Here is a 17,909-nt window from a genome sequence, read left to right on the forward strand (position 1 = left end):
AAAAATAAGTCCCCCAGCACAACCCAGGCACCAGGGAGGATCTCCGGCCATCTTTTCTGCTGGTGACAGTTGCAGACAGCCATTGCTGTCCTTTGGGAGCTGAGAGGCAGAGCTAGAAGATGCTCAGGGGCCCTCTCCGCTTTGGTACAAGCTAGGCTACGACACTGCCAGCGACAGAGCCTGAGCCCCAGCGCAGCCTGCAGCTGTACCAAAGGAGGGAGAGTTCAGACCACAGGCCCAGCAGCTGCTGCATCTCCTGGTAACAAAAGCCTGGGAGGCTTCCTGTGTAATTTCAAAGTGAGTCTGCAGTGAAAGCTCCCCAAGCAGGCTGCTGGCTAGGGACACCTCCTGTGAGTATTCCCAAGCCTCCTATCTGCTTGACAGATCCCTCCAGCAGCCAGGCCCCTCTGGCTGCACACCATCCCCTGGCCCTACTCCACTCAGGAGGGGGCGGACAGGCTTGGCCCCATCACTGACTGTCCTGCTTTTCTAAATTTCAGACGCTGCTCAGGATCAATGCCATGCTGAGGAAGCTGCTCATTATCTTCCCCCACTTCTGCCTGGGCCGGGGTCTCATTGACCTGGCACTGAGCCAGGCAGTGACAGACGTCTATGCCCGGTTTGGTGGGTAGCAGTCATGTGGCCCTGGATCCTCCAAGACTGGGAGGGCTCCAGTGGGAGTTTCTATGACCAACCTGCAGCCTGGACTGGGGCTGGAGGCACCTGGTTGGTCTGGGATTTTTTCCTAGAAGGAATAATACTAGATAATAATATAGATATTTTTCCTAGAAGGAATAATACTAGATAATAATATAGATATTTTTCCTAGAAGGAATAATACTAGATAATAATAATGATACTAGAAGGAATCAGGGTGCTTCTGTCCATGGCTGAGAAGCATAGGAGGGATCAGGGACAGTTCCTACTCTGACTTGAGCCAATATGAGACTCGGATGATGGCTCAGATGGTAAAGAATCCACCTGCATTGCGGGAGACTTGGTTCAATCCCTGGGTTGGGAAGATCCCCTGGAAAAGATCATGACAACCACTCCAGTATTCTTGCCTGGAGAATCTCCATGGATAGAGGAGCCTGGCGGGCTGCATGCAGTCCATGGGGTCAAAAAGAGTCAGATACAACTGAGAAACTAAACACAACACAGAGACTCGGGTTTGTCACTGACTTAATCCCTCGCATAAGGCGTGGTCTAGCTGAGCCTCGTGTTGTAACTAGGTCTTGGGACGGCTGGGGCAGCGGGACGGCTGGGCAGCAGGACTTACCTGTCGTTTTCTGGTGGTCTGCATCCCCAGGTGAGGCGCACTCTTCAAATCCATTCCAGTGGGACCTGATTGGGAAGAACCTGGCTGCCATGGCAGTAGAAGGTGTGGTGTACTTCCTCTTGACACTCCTCATCCAATACCAGTTCTTCTTCAGCCGATGGTATGCTCCGCCACCACCCCGAGGGCACCAAGCCCAGCTCCTCACATCTGTCAGTCAGGGGACTTGATTTCACATCCATGTGGTCGTCTCTTTCCTCATGAGCCCCACTCCATAAAGACTGTTATGCTCTCAAAGCCTGGCTTGTTCTGAATAATGCAAGGAGAGACACATTAAAACAGTCACATTAGAATTTGTGAAAATTTTAAAGTGTTTAGAATACAGTGCAATTAATTTCAATCACTAGTGTTTAATCCCATTCATTTAATAAACATAATCATATTAAATTGGATATAGCATCACAAATGATAATGATTAATTGATATCCAAAGTACTAGGAAATAAATACATGCATTCATGAGGAAACAGACAAATCAGACCCCTTTGCTAATTAGAGATTTGAGAGTCGGGACAGGGCAGAGGGGGGAAGAGAGTAACGCGGTGGGTGATATTTGAGGTGAAGGCGGCCAGGTGCAGTGTGGCGGGGGTGGAGCAGTGGTCATGCCCCCCTGGTTGGGGAGCAAGAGGGTTGTCTGCCAACCCAGACCCAGCCCAGCCATGCCTTTCTTCCCATTCTCTTGCTCAAGGCCCTGCCTCATTCTGAAGTGGGTGCTCAGGTTTCCAGAAGGCAGCCCCCTCTGCAACCCAAGTTGATATTTACTGGCCTCGGCTCAGAGCCCTGAACTGCAAGTCACTGGGCACTCAGAACAAGCTTTCCTAGACAGTGTTTGTCCCTTACCCTCTTACCCTCTCAGGCCAAATGTGGTCACATATAAATAAAGATTCAGAGGACTTATCTTTAGCTTTTAATCCTCAGGGAATTGAGTTATTGGAAAGAGGTGGAATAAGATAATGAATGTCAACACACTTAGAATAAAAAAACATGACCAGAAAGTGATTCTAGCATGAGGATTTGTCCATGGGACCCTCAGTTCTTGCAGGCCCCGCTCTGCAGCTTTGACCACCTCTTTTTTTTGAGGGGAGGCACCTCTTTAAGAGGCCTTGGGTGGGAGAGAAGCAAGAGTTATTTACTAAAACAGACGCATTAGCTTCAAACTCTGGTGTCAACACATCAAGTGTGTCCTTCTGTATCAGAGCAGAAAGAGGACCAGAGAAGTGTTCCGAATCTCTGGCTTCAAGAAGACAACAGTGCCCATCCTGAGAAACAACCAGGAAAGGAGAGAAATTAGAGGAGGGAAGAACGGGTGCTCTTGGTAGTGGGTATGCCCACATGTGGGGAGTTCAGGATGGCTGTGAAAGGAGAGGGTTGGGGTGGGGGTGGTGAGAGATGAGTCTGGAGAAGAAGGCAGAGTCAGGTCATGAAATGCCCCCTCACCTTGGTGAGGACTTAGAATATAAGCCTGAGGACAGCAAAAAGTTGTTGGGGTGTTTTAATCAGGGAAATGACATGATCTGCAAGCATTAGAAACAGAGAGATCAGACAGGAAGCTGCTTTGTTACCTAGGCAAGAGACAGGGGTAGCCTGGAAAGGAACGAGGGTGTTAGGAGATGAAGTAAAAGAAGTTGATGGAGTAAATAGTAAGAAGTTTGTTAGACAAAACTTTGTAATGAACTGGATATGGCCAGAGATGGATGGAGGAGAGCATGTAGGTCAGGGTATTCAGGGTGTTCAGAGAAGAGGCTGTGTTGTTAAGGATGGTGAGATTCTGCTCCGCAGGGCAGGAGAACAAGAACACTGAGCCGTTGGAAATGCCTGCAGGAGCTGGGAGCTGGGAAAGCCTAACCTGGGCTGGGAGCTATGGGTAGATGGGTAGAGGGAGCTATGGGTAGATGGGTTGGTGGAGGAGTCAGTCCAAGAGATAAATGGGTAAGATCTCACATGCCACCCAACATGGCCAAAAAAAAAACACCTTTTAATGTGTGGGGAGAAAATTTAGGTATCTACTTAAAGCTTTTCAAAGTTATGTTGAGTGTACATATTCAAAAGGGTTTGAGTATTACTGAATTAATTACTGGAGAGTAATTGTGCTGCAAGGGAACCATCCAGTGCAAGGAGGCAGGGCTCTGAGCTGCAGGACCTGACCTGACAGAAGCGCCTGCCCCCCTGTGAACCTATCTCCTCAAATGGACAATAAGGAGATTGGATATAATTCTGCTACTCTCTGTTTCTTGAGTCACTAACTGGGTGGGCCAGGCCATTTGGAATGTAATTTCTCTACCAATGTTGTTGTCGTTCGGTCACTAATTCACGTCCGACTCTTTGTTGACCCCATGGACTGCAGCACGCCAGGCTTTCCTGTCCTTCACCATCTCCCAGAGCTTGCTCAAACTCATGTCCATTGAGTCAGTGATGCCATCCAACCATCTCATTCTCTGTTGCCCCCTTCTCCTCCTGCCCTCAGCCTTTCCCAGCATCACTGGTCTTTTCCAGTGAGTCAGCTCTTCTCATTAGATGGCCAAAGTATTGAAGCTTCAGCTTCAGGATCAGTCCTTCCCATGAATATTCAGGGTTGATTTCCTTTAGGATTGACTGATTTGATCTCAGTGCTGTCCAAGGGACTCTACCAATAATAATACCATTAACTGCAATAATAAAACCCTCTACAATTTTTTGAATGAAAAAAAAAAAAGGAGAAAGATTAATGGGAGGATGAGTGGGAAAGGTAGGTGGGGCCTGACTGCAGGTCTCTGGGATTTCAGCTGAGGAGTTAGGATTTTAACCTACAGCTGATGGAAAACTATAGTTTGGGACAGGAGATAACCTGATGGACTAAAAGAAGTAGGAGGCTTGGTTGCTAGTAACTATCATTTGTTGAGTGCTTACCATAGATGAAGGGTTCTATCATGACAGCAGCTACCACGTTTTGAGTCTTGACTCTATGCCAGACCCTGTGCCAAGTTCATCTTTACCACAATCCCATGAGGTAGACACTCTTACCACCCCTCCCTGTCTTATGGTTGAAGGAGGCGAGGTTCAGCAACATCCCCACAGTCACAGACAGGGAGGCAGGACTGGAGACCAGGGCAGACTCTGGTCTCGAGCGCTTGCCTTCTCTGCCTAATGCCCGACACCTTTCCTGTGCAGAGTCCTTTTGAGAGCCAAGCGTTAGGCGTGGAAGGCTGGGCTGGGGTTGAGGCCAGTGAATGAGCAGAGGGTAAGATGAAAGGACAGCGCTAAGGACACTGTGAACCAGCCCCCTCCGTCCTCTTTTCTTCCTCTAGGACTACCGAGCCTGCAAAGGAGCCCATCACAGATGAAGATGATGATGTGGCTGAAGAAAGGCAGAGAATTATTAGTGGAGGAAATAAAACTGATATCTTAAGGCTAAATGAACTCACCAAGGTAAGGGAATAGATACAGGAATGTTAGTTTGGAGATGCCAGTTGGACTAAGATGGCACGAAGCTGTAATTTACCTTCTGAAGAATAGGCAACATGCTAATGCAAGCAATTCCTTTCCCCAGTGTTATGTGAGATTGTCATCTTTGTTATAACTAGTCTTCCAAGAACTTTCAATGCTCTTTCCCTAGCATTTATCTTGAGCACTGACACAGGGCCTCAGCAAGAGCCGCTGCAACTGAGCCCTGCTAATGAATCTTCCTGCACTCCATTTCTGCACAGAGGCTCAGCTTCAACGCTCTCAGCGCTCACAGCACCTCTGTGCACATCATGTCGATGTGTAACCTTCACCTAAGCCATCGTTTGCTCTCCTGCCCTCCCCCTGTTTAACCCTCTGTTAGTCCTCAGTCCACTTTCTCTGATCTTGCAGGTTTATTCAGGCACCTCCAGCCCAGCAGTGGACAGGCTGTGTGTGGGAGTCCGCCCTGGAGAGGTGGGTACTCTGTGGGCCACATGTGAAAGAACCTCAGGAAACCAGCTCCCATGCATGTCTCTGGTCCCCTCTGAAACAGAGCTGATCAACAGACATAAAACACAAGCCACGTAGGTCATTCTAATTGTCTAGTAGCCATAGGGGAAAAAGCAGGTGAAATTAGTCTTAATCATTAATCTTGTCCAATATATCTGAAGTAGTATCAGATATACTTACTTCAACATGTAAGTTATATAAAATGTTTTTTATATTTTACATTATTTTTTGTTACTGTTCTAAATCTTCAAAATCTAGTGTGCATTTAAGCTCATAGTACATGTAGATGCATTTCAAATGCTCAGCAGTCACTGTCAAGGAGGGAAATTCTGCTTCCTACTACCCTTTTAGGTTCTGGAGCCAGGGCTCTGTCAACTGAACTGATAAAGATGGAGTAACGAGAGAAAAGCAAAGAGAAAGCTTGTTAGCATGTGCACATGCGCAGGAAAGATGACTACCCCAAAGGGGTGGTGGGAACTTGGGCTCATGTAGCACCTTAGCAGAGGAACAATACATTTTTAGGGAAGTTACAAGGCAAAGGAGATAGACTTACAGTTTCTAGCAGGGTGGGTTGCAGGCAAGTGTATGGGTAAACTGTTTGTGACCCCATGGACTGTAGCCTGTCAGGCTCCTCTGTCAATGGAATTTTCCAGAATACTGGAGTGGGTAGCCACTCCATCTTCAAGGGATCTTCCCGACCCAGGGATCAAACCCACATCTCCTGTGTCTCCTGCATTGCAGTCAGTTTCTTTACCATCTGAGCCACCAGAGAAGCCCTGTATGTGTAAATAATGGCAGATAAAGGCTAGTTATTAAAGCTTGTGATATAGATTCCTCTAGTGTCATCTCTTGGAGAAGGCAAAGGCACCCCACTCCAGTACTCTTGCCTGGAAAATCCCATGGATGGAGGAGCCTGGTAGGCTGCGGTCCATGGGGTCGCTAAGAGTCAAACACGACTGAAGTGACTCAGCAGCAGCAGCAGTGTCGTCTCCAGGCTAGTAAGAGTCTAAAGTTGTCTCCAGTGATTACTTTTGTCCATCTTGATAGAGAGGAAAAGGGAACACCTTGTAAATTTATGTCCTGCTTTGAGGCAAATAAGGAGAGGGCAGACAGCTTGTCTTATATCTGCTTCTTCCGATTTGCCTTCAGCTTACAATCACCCTCATGCCAAATGACACATTCTGCTTCCATACGCCATAAATGACTAATCACCTTTATATGGCAGCATGGGTCCAGCATGCCTCCCTTCACCACATACACTTGCCCTGGGGCCTGACACTCTGACCTTCTTGGGCTCCAGGGCAAGGCCAATTCTGTGTGTTCTCCCTCAGTGCTTTGGTCTCCTGGGTGTGAACGGAGCTGGCAAAACCACCACATTCAAGATGCTCACTGGGGACACCGCAGTGACCTCAGGCGATGCCACTGTCGCAGGCAAGAGGTGAGTATCCACTTATCCTGTCTCAGGGTGTCTCTCCCAGGTCCTGAGGCACGTCCTCGTCCCCACCCTGTACCTGAGGATGACTCTGAGAGCCTGAAAGATCTGTGTGGAGGTACAGACCTCCCAGCAAACACGGTCTGAAAAGTCTAAGACTATCTGGAGAACTGAATTGAATTGTGATTTTTAAAATATTCCTCCATTAGCATGAATTCTCAGAAAATTCTGGAAGCACCAAATCAGTGGTCATCCTTTGTGGGTCATAAGCCTCTGACCCTTTGATCATGTGATGAACACTGCTGCTGCTAAGTCACTTCAGTCGTGTCCGACTGTGTGTGACCCCATAGACAGCAGCCCACCAGGCTCCCCTGTCCCTGGGATTCTTGTACCTATAAAAATTGCTTCCCATTACCTCTCTTCATATGTTCTTTACAAACAGTTTCAGGGAATTAACTGAGCCCTGAAGCACAGTTATGACCCTACAGGAACCCCTAGGACCCAGATTAAGAACGTCTGTGATGAAGCACCCTTTCTCTGGGTTGAGTATCTACATGGCGCTTGTTCAGGAGCCTTGGAAGCTTTAATCTGCATTGGCTATTTCTGTGCCAACACTTGGCTTTGCTGGCCAAGATTCTTTTATAAAGGGAGAACTGGCATGTGCTCTTGGATTCTGGGAGAGTGCCTGCTGCTCTCTGAAATAAGGAACATGGAAACAGACTGGTCTTGGACAGGACAGGACAGGACAGAAAACATGAGCTGGCATTGTCTGCCTCTTTACAAGCTGCTCCTGGAATAGCAGAGCTCACACATATTGTGCCCAGAGAAAATCTCTGTCCTGGTTTATGAGTAGAGTTAGGCACTGCTGACATGAAACCAACTTCTGCTTACCTGGGAAAGCCATCATCAACATGGCCCAATGCTCCCTGGGTGAGGAGAGTCCTAAGCATTCTTCACTGGCTCAGACAGGATGAATTTGGTTCCCCAGCCTTCCCAGCCTTGATGTTGGGTCTAGAGTAAAGGGAATGGCAGAGGTGGAGCCAGGCCATGACTGGTTCCATCTCATCTTCAGATCTAGCTTGGCCTACAACCAAGTAAATGACTTCATGATGGGAAACAAAAGGGGAGAGGGCAGGGAGTGGAGAGCAAGGGGATGAAATAAGATTTACCATGAGACATCAAAATGAAACACAGGTAAAGTCAAGACAGAAGCTAGAAAGAAACTATAGGTTTAAGGCACAGGATTGGGGCTCTTAAGTGTAGTAGTTCCAGTGGACTTGCTGAAGTACCCTCCTTGCTTCCCTGGGCGATTTTAACTGGCCATACCTAAGAGGTTCTGTCATAGTAGGGAAGTACAGCCTCTCTCCGTCCCATACCATTGCATCTATCCTTCATTCTTAGACCCTAAGCTATGAGACAAGGAGGAAGAAAATTGGACCAGTCTATAGTCAGTTTGTTTTTTCATCAAGGCAATATATTTTTTAGCGGAGGAGAATATATTGATTAGAGGGAGTTGATAGAACTCACTTCATCTCTTCATCTCTTCTGCCAGTCTCTTGCTCTGTGTGGTGATCTGATTGGTTCCTCTTTCATTGACAGTATCTCTGTCATTAAATACAAGTTGAAAAGTTCACTTCCATTGGGAAGCACGCATCTTCTCTAGCTACTTCCCAAAAATTTGAAAGGGATCAAAAAACTTTGCTCATTTTCTTAAGTTTGATCTTCCCTTTGTTTTTAAATTCACACATGAGGTGATCCAATCTAAAAGCACAGCTGTCTTCGGGTAACAGGTATTCAGTTTATCCTAGATAGGGGAATCTAGGAGAATCCAACTGGATTCAAAGCTCAGAACTCCTGGAGTTTATCAGTTTCTAACCAAAGAGCCCCTACTTTGATTCCTAAATGTTGTTCACATTTTTAAAGCAAAAATGGGAAAAGAGGAGAGGGAGCTTTATTATCGTTTTGGCAGAAACTCCTCCAGTCCCAGATCTCTGGTCACCCATTTTGTGAAGGAAACCTACTAATTGTTTTTTCTTCTTGCAGTATTTTGACCAATATTTCTGATGTCCATCAAAGTATGGGCTACTGTCCTCAGTTTGATGCAATCGATGACCTGCTTACTGGGCGAGAACATCTTTACCTTTATGCCCGGCTTCGAGGTGTACCAGCAGAGGAAATTGAGAGGGTAAATTAGCTTGCTTTGTTGTGTCCAGTTAATAGTTTGGTAAACCATGAACCTGCTTCATGAGAATGCATTTATTTAGATATGGGAAAACTAGAGCATGCTATCCGTTAATTCATTCAACAAATGCTCAACTGAGTGTCTGCTGTGTGCCAAGTACTCTTCTGGAAAACAAGGGCATAGCAGTCAACAAAGCAGATGAAAAAAAATTCCCACCGTCCTATCTAACAAAATGATATATGCATTTACCCTTTGATCCAGCCATCCCACTGCTGGGCATTTACCCTGAAGACACACATCCCACAGTACACAAAGACGTATTCAAAAATGCATATTCACTACACTTTAGTCATAAAATATCGGAAATAGCTAAATGTTCAGGTATATAGGAAATTGAATAATTTATGCCATAAATACATGCAACAAGGTCTTATGCAGCTATTTAAAAAAAAACAGGATTTCCCTGGTGGTCCAGCAATTAAGACTCTGTGCTTCCACTGCCAGGGACATGGGTTTGATCCCTTGTTGGGGAACTAAGATCCCACATCCCGTGCCTGGTGTGGCCAAAAAGAAAAATCAAAACCAAAAAAATAGCTCTGTGAATGATACCGACTTTTTTTCAAGCAGATACTGTTAAATGAAGAAAGCAAAGTGTAAAAGAGCACAGGTAGAATGCTACTTTTTCATGTAAGAAAGTAGGACAAATAAGAAAGCATAAATATGTCTGCTTACCTTTACAAATAGAGATACAGGAAGGATTAACTGGAAAACAACGAATGTGGTGATCAGCATGAGGGAAATAGGGTGAAAGGGAAATGGGAGGGAATAACACTTCTGTCAGGATATTTTTTTGTATAGTTTAAACTTTTGGAATCACTAACATTCTACATATTCAAAAAATAAAACTAAATCAGTAAGAATGAGAAAGAGGTAAAAGTGAAAACAAAAAGAAATCCTAACACTGAAAGCAAATTAAAACCAATTAATCCAATTTTATTTCAAATGAATGTAATAATCATACGGAAGGGGAGGAAAAGAACTAATACAAATAGCTGATGACACAATATTTGATTGTGTATCCTCGGTCCTGGGCAGGCAGAGTGGAGAGAAAGAACTACAAACAAACTATGAGCTCTTCTTAGTCGATTTGTTTTTTATAGAGGCATGGGAGAAGCACTCCTGAAACAATTTTACATGTTTTACAGGACTAAGTAAATGAATAAGTGGGTTTATGTCATTTGGAGCCAGAGTTCTTCCTCTTCCACTCCTAACCATAGTCCATCCAGGACACTGGGTAAGAGGCGTTGTCCCGCTCTGGAAAGGCTGAAGACTATTTCTCAGGGAGTTGCATCCAATGGATGTGAAGCAGACCAAACCATAGCGGGATCTAAGGATCTGAGGGTGGAAAGGAGGCGCCTGGCCCTTGAAGGCCATGAGCCACTCCATAAGTCATCACGTTTCGGCCTCACTAGTCTGTCATCCTGGAGGAGTGAGATCTAGGAGCCCAAGACTTTGAATTGGTGGGGTGTTTGCTTGTTTGTTTTTCCCAAATGGGATTTCTTTCTCCTCCCTAGGTGACAAACTGGAGTATTCAGAGCCTGGGCCTGTCTCTCTATGCAGACCGCCTGGCCGGCACCTACAGTGGAGGAAATAAGCGGAAACTCTCCACAGCCATTGCGCTCATAGGCTGCCCCCCACTGGTGCTGCTGGTGAGGACCCTGGAGGCCACCTGAGGGCCTGTGAGAGCCGAGGGCTGCATCTCTGTGGTTGAGCCGGCAGATTTGGGAACTGCAGCAGTCTCTGTCTGGGTTGTTCCTATACTGCTCATGTTGAGTGAATCAGTCCAGTGTTTGATTCACAGCTCTTGGGGGAAACCAGAGTCAATACACAGTATTACTTTGAGTTCCTGGGAAGCCTCTAGTGGGGCTTTAGGCTCACAGCAGGGAAATTCAGCCCTTCTGCAGAATGTCAGTGACTGGTCAAAACTTACTTCTGCCTGAGGAGGACTGTGAAGGTGAAAGTCGCTCAGTCATGTCCAACTCTTTCTATGGACTGTAGCCTGCCAGGCTCTTCTGTCCATGGAATTCTCCAGGCAAGAATACTGGAGTGGGTTGCCTCTTTGAGGTCCTAATTGGACAGGAGCGCTGGCCTGGAGCAAAGGCTCATGTGGTTCTCGCCAAAGCTAGACCAGGCCCAAGGCCCTTTTCCCAGGCAGTCTGGGGTTCATGAGGGCATGGGTCTTGAAGGGACCCTGAAAAGTCACCTGAGCTTTCTTCCTGCCTCCTTGCAAGCACATGTAGAGAATTTTCTTTTCTTTTTTAAAAATAGTTCTATCATTGTTTTAATGAATTTTAAGTCATTCATGGGCTACAGATCTAGAGGCGTGCTGATGTTTCTTCACGCTCCTGATTCGCCCCCTGCCTTCCATGGCCTGTGCTCCCTTCCCTGGCTCTTGCCCACTGGGGAGTGACTTTGTGCACTATCTGCCAGAGAGCAATGTTGCTCAGAGAGGAAGGTGCAGCCAAGGAGGGTGCAGGAACTGGGGGAGGCTGGCTCCCAGCCTGGCCCTCTGCCCTCTGCCTCCCCGCAGGATGAGCCCACCACAGGCATGGACCCCCAGGCACGCCGCATGCTGTGGAACACTATCATGGGCATCATCAGAGAAGGGAGAGCCGTGGTCCTCACTTCCCACAGGCAAGAGATTCCCAGGGGCTGAGGTGGGGCAGGCGGGTGATGGAGTCCAGTCCTCTCAGCCCTCACCTGCTCTCTCCCTGCCCCCAGCATGGAAGAGTGCGAGGCCCTGTGTACCCGGCTGGCCATCATGGTGAAGGGCGCCTTTCAGTGTCTGGGCACCATCCAGCACCTCAAGTCCAAGTAAGGATGTTGTGGGGGGTTGCCTTTGTTACCTTCGGGGGAGAAGTGGGGAGTCAACAAGGCCCTGTGCTCTTTTCTGACACGTGAGATGTCTTGCTGCTCCCCCATGCCATGGGCAGAGGTATCTGAGCCTGATTCTGCAGCAGCAGGTGGAGAAAACCGGTGTGCTGAATGTAGCTCTTCTTTATTGGGCTAACGGCCTGTGGCTGAAGGCTTGCTGAGGCTCCAGATGGGAATTCTGAAAGGGGAAAATGCAGAGCCCAGTTGGGATGAGAGAGGGTCATTACTACTGCCTCATTATCACACCACTTATCCCAACAGTCCAGAACCCGTGACCTATTTAATGAGTCCACAACCAACATAGGAGCAATCCAGAGACCAAACAGCCTGAACAGTCAGTTTCTTTCTGGCATGTCATATGCTTTTTTTTCTCTTTCTTTTTTATTTTTTAAATTATGAAAGTATTATAACATATTTACAGGAGACTTGGAAAATACAGAATCATATGCTTTTGAGTTTGGGAAATAACCACGTATTATATGACAAACCAGCAATGCCAGTAATCTTTAGTAGGATTATCCTGTCCTGATAAATTGTAAACTGCTATAAATAACGTGTTATTAATAACAGTTTGTGTGCCAAAGTGGACAATCACTTAAAATAAGATTTGGATAATAATGCCATACTCCCTTGCCTTCTGATATGTTTTATAAACTAGGAAGGGTGGACTTTAAATTATTACTTATTTATCAAACACATTTTGAGAGCCCAGAATAGAAAAAGTCACCATGGCAGTTGGTGAAAGGAGGAACACATAACCCACTGCATCTGTGCCAAGACACTTCGCCTCGATGTTCCAGGGGAGTGTCTTGCACAGCACACATCAGGCTTCAAATGCATCACATGCAACAACAATTGAGGTGAAGGTCTAATAGGTTAGCTGCATCTGGGCACTAGACCCATAATGTCTTGAGTAACTACAGCTTGGACACTATACAGGGACTTCAGCATGTGAGGTCACCAGACCCATGTCAGCAGCTTCCAGTGTCCACCTGCTGGAGAACGGATGCTCCCTACCCCCTTTCCCTCTCAGTCCTCAGTTTCCTGTAGGAGAGCAGGTGAGCGGGAACATTCCTGTGTGAGGGATGGTCACTTTTCTGGGGGTGAAAGGTAAAGGCATTTTATTGTAAAGGGAAACAACCCTGGAACCTGGATGGAGCACTGAAATAAGTACACCATGAGGTAAGTGTGAAGGGATGCCATCTGGCCGTGCACTCACTCTCTAGTGGACCATTTATCCACATGCGAGTGACCTGGTGAGTGAAGGAGGGAGGCATCCATGGCCCAGGACCTGGCAGCTCCATTTGTTCTGGAAGCTTCCCCAGGGAAGCACTGCCTTCCCAAGGCTTTTCTCCCACCAGGCCAGTCTCTTAAAGGCCCAGGCAGTCTTTCCACCTCTGAGGAAGCCCTGGGCAGCCTGTGATCTCTGCACAGGGCTCAGACAACCTTTGACTTCAGCACATACATTAAAGGGAATGGAGCAGGGAACACCTGTGTCTCCAGAAGGTGGACACAGGAAGGTGTGACATAGACCTGGAGACCTACTTCACCACATGAGGCATTAAGACCTCTAAAAACTAGTGTCAAACCACCTCTCCAGGAACCATCATGGCCCTTTTGGTCCTAGTTTTAAACATGCACACAAGATCTCTTTTGGTTTAGTTGCTAGGTTGTGTCTGACTCTTTTGCGACCTCATGGAGCCCACCAGGCTCCTCTGTCCATGAGATTTCCCAGGCAAGAATGCTGGAGTGGGTAGCTGCTTCCTTCTCTTCTCAAGATCTACAGTATGGGCCTTTAATCCCCAATATTTGTGATAAGTCTAGTCCTCATTTCAGGATTTCCTTAGATCCAGCTGCTAACAGGCCTGTTCCACACCGCCATGTGCATCCCCCAGGTTTGGAGACGGCTACATTGTCACGATGAAAATCAGGTCCCCAAAGGACGACTTGCTTCCTGACCTGGGTCCGGTGGAGCAGTTCTTCCAGGGCAACTTCCCAGGCAGCGTCCAGAGGGAGCGGCACTATAACATGCTGCAGTTCCAGGTCTCCTCCTCCTCCCTGGCCAGGATCTTCCGGCTGCTCGTCTCCCACAAGGACAGCCTGCTCATCGAGGAGTACTCAGTCACGCAGACCACACTGGACCAGGCAAGGCTGGGGGGTGCCCAGCTGGGCAAAGCCCGGGCTGCAGTGCCCAGCTCAGCTGGAATCTACACAAGGGCAAGGGAGGATGTGCCCAGGTGCCAAGTCCCTCTGTCCATTAGGGCAAACTTGGAAACTCAGAAATGGTTTTCTAAGAGTATTTCAGTCATCAACAGACTTCACTGACTTTTTTACAGCATTCTTCCTCACAACACTATGATGTTTTTTCTCCTTCCCAGTTTGTGGCGATGGCCCTTTTTTCCTTTCAAATCATCTCCACTGGTGCTTAATTTAAATACAATAGAATGCACCTATTTAAAGTGTACAATTCAGTGAGTTTTGATAAATGTATGTGCCATGTGTCAGGTTTTTTTAACGTGATCATTTTTTATTGTGGTAAAATATGTATATAAAATATATGTAATTATCATTTTTAAGTGGCATTACACTTCAGCGGCATTAAGTACATTCATATTGTTGTACAACCATCACCACCATCCATCTCTAGAAATTTTTCATCTTCCCAAACTGAAACTCTGTACTCATCAAGCAGTAACTCCCAAGAACTGCTCCCCTGGCCACTGTTTTACATTCTGTTGACTACTCCACATACCTCGAAGACGTGGAATCACACAGTATTTGTCCTTCTGCGTCTAGCTTATTTCAGTGAACATAATGCCCTCAAGGTAAATCCATGTGGGAGCCTGTGTCAGAATATCCTCCCTTTTTAAGGTTGAATAATATTCAGTTGTATGTATATACCATGTTTTGTTTATCCATTCATCTATATGGATGTTTGTTTCTGGGTTTCATTGGTTTTTATTTGTTCTTTTTAAAATAAATATCCTTAAAGATTACTCAGCATAGCAGTAGAAACAGGCAAGTCCCTGCTTACTCTCTGAGGAGCTGGCTCCCAGCACCTTCTTGCCAGCATAAATAGATGGAGGCAGAGACAAGAGTTGGTCACACTGCACATTGAATTGAGAATAGAAAACTGGAGCGATCAGCTCCCTTCTTCCTGGTTTTGATTTTTTAGTTATTCCTGTAGAGGTTTAGGAGGCTACCACTAGCTGAAACTCTGCCTCGTTTACCCATAATCCTCTTGTGGGCACGCCTTTGGCTTAGCTCACAAGTCTAAGAAGAAGCCCTGTGCCCTGGGCAGGACACAGGCTGCTCCAGCAGGGCTGTACATTAACTGTGGGAAACAACAAAGTGAGTGGGTGGGAGGGTAGGTAGAGGGCGCCCTTTTCTGGAACTATCCACCTACTCTTGCCCTTCTCTTGCCTCCAGGTATTTGTGAACTTTGCTAAACAGCAGAATGAAACTTACGACCTCCCTTTGCACCCTCGAGCTGCAGGAGCCAGCCGACAGGCCAAGGTACCCCTGCCACCCCTTCCCTGTCCACTGCTTGGGGCAGATCCTTGGCTCAGGGACCCAATTGACACACTGGGCCTGCAGGGGCCCCAGACATGCCTCCTGCAGAGAGTCCCACCCATAGCAGCCCTCACCTCCTCCCTGCCACTCCTCACTTGTCTGGGCCGAAGGTAGCTGTGTACCTTCCTTTTATAATCAGGAAACTTTTGGATGGTATCAGAGAACATTTTTGAAAAGAACTTTCTCGTATATTTTTGCTTATAGCAAAAAAAAAAAAAATTGGATTTTGGAAATAAGCAGGGAAGATAGGAGAGAATATTAAAATATTTCAGTTGTTGGGATACTTGACATATACATCTGGTCTTATGTTTGAGTTTCAAAGTAAGGAAATTAACTGGCACTCATTTCACTGGTGGTCTCATTTGGCTAAAAATCATTCTCTGTTTTATGAAGAGGGCTCTTTGCTCTTTATAAAAATTTCAAGATGATGAAGGAAGTAACAGTAAAAGGTATGTATCCTGGCCTGTCATAACTCTTGGGATACGTGCCTCCACATTCCTGCCCTGACACAGCACCCACGTAAGGAACACATTCATCCCAGTTCCCCAGAAAGAGAACAAAAGAGAGCTGGAGAAAGTCCTGGAGGAGGCGACCTAAGCCTGGGGTGTTAAAGGATCAAATTAATTCAGCCATCCTCTCCTGACTTACCTGGAGAGTAAATCAAATAAAATCAAAGTATGTTTTTCAATAAGCCTAATTTCCCATAAAGTTCTCATTCCTTCCAGTTTCCTGATTGTGAGAAAAACCAGGTGCAGGTAATGATCGAAACATTCCTTTCCAAGGCACTATTTGTGATGCATTTTCCCCATTTCTCTTGACCAGCAGAGACCTAATGGCTACTTGGCAAGGCTGACTTTGCCCAGAAATACCTACGTAAAGGCATCTGTCCAGGGAAAATTAGTTCTGCTGAGATTTTCCAGCCATTCTTTCTGATTTATAAATCTTATATTTGCTGTTTACACCAGCAGAAAATTATTCTTTGAAAGTAGTTGCAGTTACAAATTCCTTTTGTAACTCAAAATACATAATTTGGTTTCAAAAGTTTTTCCTAAAACTGTCAGTGATCTCCTCACCCCCAGCTGGCATGTGCCCTCATAAAGGGGTAATACCAGGTCATCTCTGGACCTGACAAGGGGCATTCATGATCCGTGATCTGCAGCAGTTAACTCCAAACTTTCCCTCTTACTAGATGTGATCGTTTTCTATTCTGTCTGTCACATTTTAGCATACAGATACTAGAAAACCTACTGCAGCGTATATTTATTAAATCAGCATTTTTCCATAATAAATGTGTGGTTCAAAACCTAACCCTGACTCTGTGACATACAACCTTTATAAAGCTTTGCAAAACCCCTCCTGCAGAGCATTGTACATAAGTAAATGTCATGAAACAAATAGTAATTATGTTTTTGTTTACATTATCCCATTTCAAAACAATTTTCTTCTATAGGAAGTGGACAAAGGGAATTCTGCACCTCAAGGGTGACCTTAATTATGATTTCTTGGCTTTTAAGACAGTAAGGACATGATAACTTCCTTGGGCTAAAAAAACAAACCAAAGGCACCATGAGAAATGTTACAGAGGGTGTGGCTAACACACATGTCAACATGTACGTGCATGGTGGGGCATGAATCTTTAAAACATCTGGATCATAGAGTCAGAACCTGCAGGATCATCGGCTCCAAACATTACAGACAAGGAAATAAACATAACCTGTAAACTTGGATGATCTGATAGACTTCAGTGCCCTCAGCTGAGCTTCCTTCAGAGCTTGACGGACGGCTATTTAACTTAAAGTCTAAAAGCCATCAAACCAGAACACCGAGATGAAGAGAGTCCACCTGATCTCCTTCTACACTGCCCAGGTTTTCTGCTGCAGCTTAAAAAGAACTGTAGGCAGCTGAAAGTGCAGGAGCCTTTGCCATATGGTCATTCACACCAGCCAGCATAAGCAATCCCTTGGCAGCAGAAATGAACACAGAGGAGGCACACAGTAGACTCCAAATGGAGGCTTTTTCAGAAGGAAACAGGAACTGACTCACTCACCTGAAACACCTGATGGGAAACTTACCCAACCAAGGAGTGCAAAACGCGTTTCGTCCAGACCACAGGAGAAGCCTTGGTCCGTCTTCCTCCTGGCCGTGGCCTCCATACTGCTCTCATTTCAAGTGGATCTGCTTTTTGTGTGTGTGTACGTATGTGTGTGTTATTTTTCAAGAGAAAATAAAGTGCAAACATACTTTCAACAAACTATCCCAATTCACTCCTCTCCCTGCGTGCACGATCTGGTGTAGTTTTGGACATTCCCTATACCCATAACGCTTGCCATCATTGCATGAGCTTATGTGAGAGTAATTGCCCCAGGAGTGCCAGTCACAGCAAGCTTCTGTAATGAGCTAGTCTCGATGTTCCATGTCAAGGCTGCTTCACAGGGTTTGAGACAACACCCAACTGGCAATGCGTGTAGACATTATCCACTGTCAGCTGGGTATTATTTGCATCTAGGTTTAGTTCCCTGGTCT

General features: G+C 46.2%; 1 protein-coding gene across 1 annotated transcript in view; it reads left to right on the plus strand.

The window, feature by feature from the left end:
* ABCA4 (ATP binding cassette subfamily A member 4) overlaps window positions 1-17,640 on the plus strand; it is a 144,247-nt gene extending 126,607 nt beyond the window's left edge. Inside the window, exons 39-50 of the mRNA XM_027536459.1 lie at window positions 501-624; window positions 1,310-1,439; window positions 4,620-4,740; window positions 5,167-5,229; window positions 6,597-6,703; window positions 8,741-8,882; window positions 10,454-10,588; window positions 11,470-11,573; window positions 11,661-11,753; window positions 13,709-13,958; window positions 15,243-15,329; window positions 16,837-17,640. Coding sequence (XP_027392260.1) covers window positions 501-624; window positions 1,310-1,439; window positions 4,620-4,740; window positions 5,167-5,229; window positions 6,597-6,703; window positions 8,741-8,882; window positions 10,454-10,588; window positions 11,470-11,573; window positions 11,661-11,753; window positions 13,709-13,958; window positions 15,243-15,329; window positions 16,837-16,872 — 1,392 coding nt within the window. The 3' untranslated portion in view covers window positions 16,873-17,640. The remainder of the gene's footprint in view (window positions 1-500; window positions 625-1,309; window positions 1,440-4,619; window positions 4,741-5,166; window positions 5,230-6,596; window positions 6,704-8,740; window positions 8,883-10,453; window positions 10,589-11,469; window positions 11,574-11,660; window positions 11,754-13,708; window positions 13,959-15,242; window positions 15,330-16,836) is intronic.
* The last annotated feature ends 269 nt before the right edge of the window (window positions 17,641-17,909 follow it).

Source organism: Bos indicus x Bos taurus, chromosome 3, assembly GCF_003369695.1.
Source record: "Bos indicus x Bos taurus breed Angus x Brahman F1 hybrid chromosome 3, Bos_hybrid_MaternalHap_v2.0, whole genome shotgun sequence".
NCBI classification, from domain to species: Eukaryota; Metazoa; Chordata; class Mammalia; order Artiodactyla; family Bovidae; genus Bos; species Bos indicus x Bos taurus.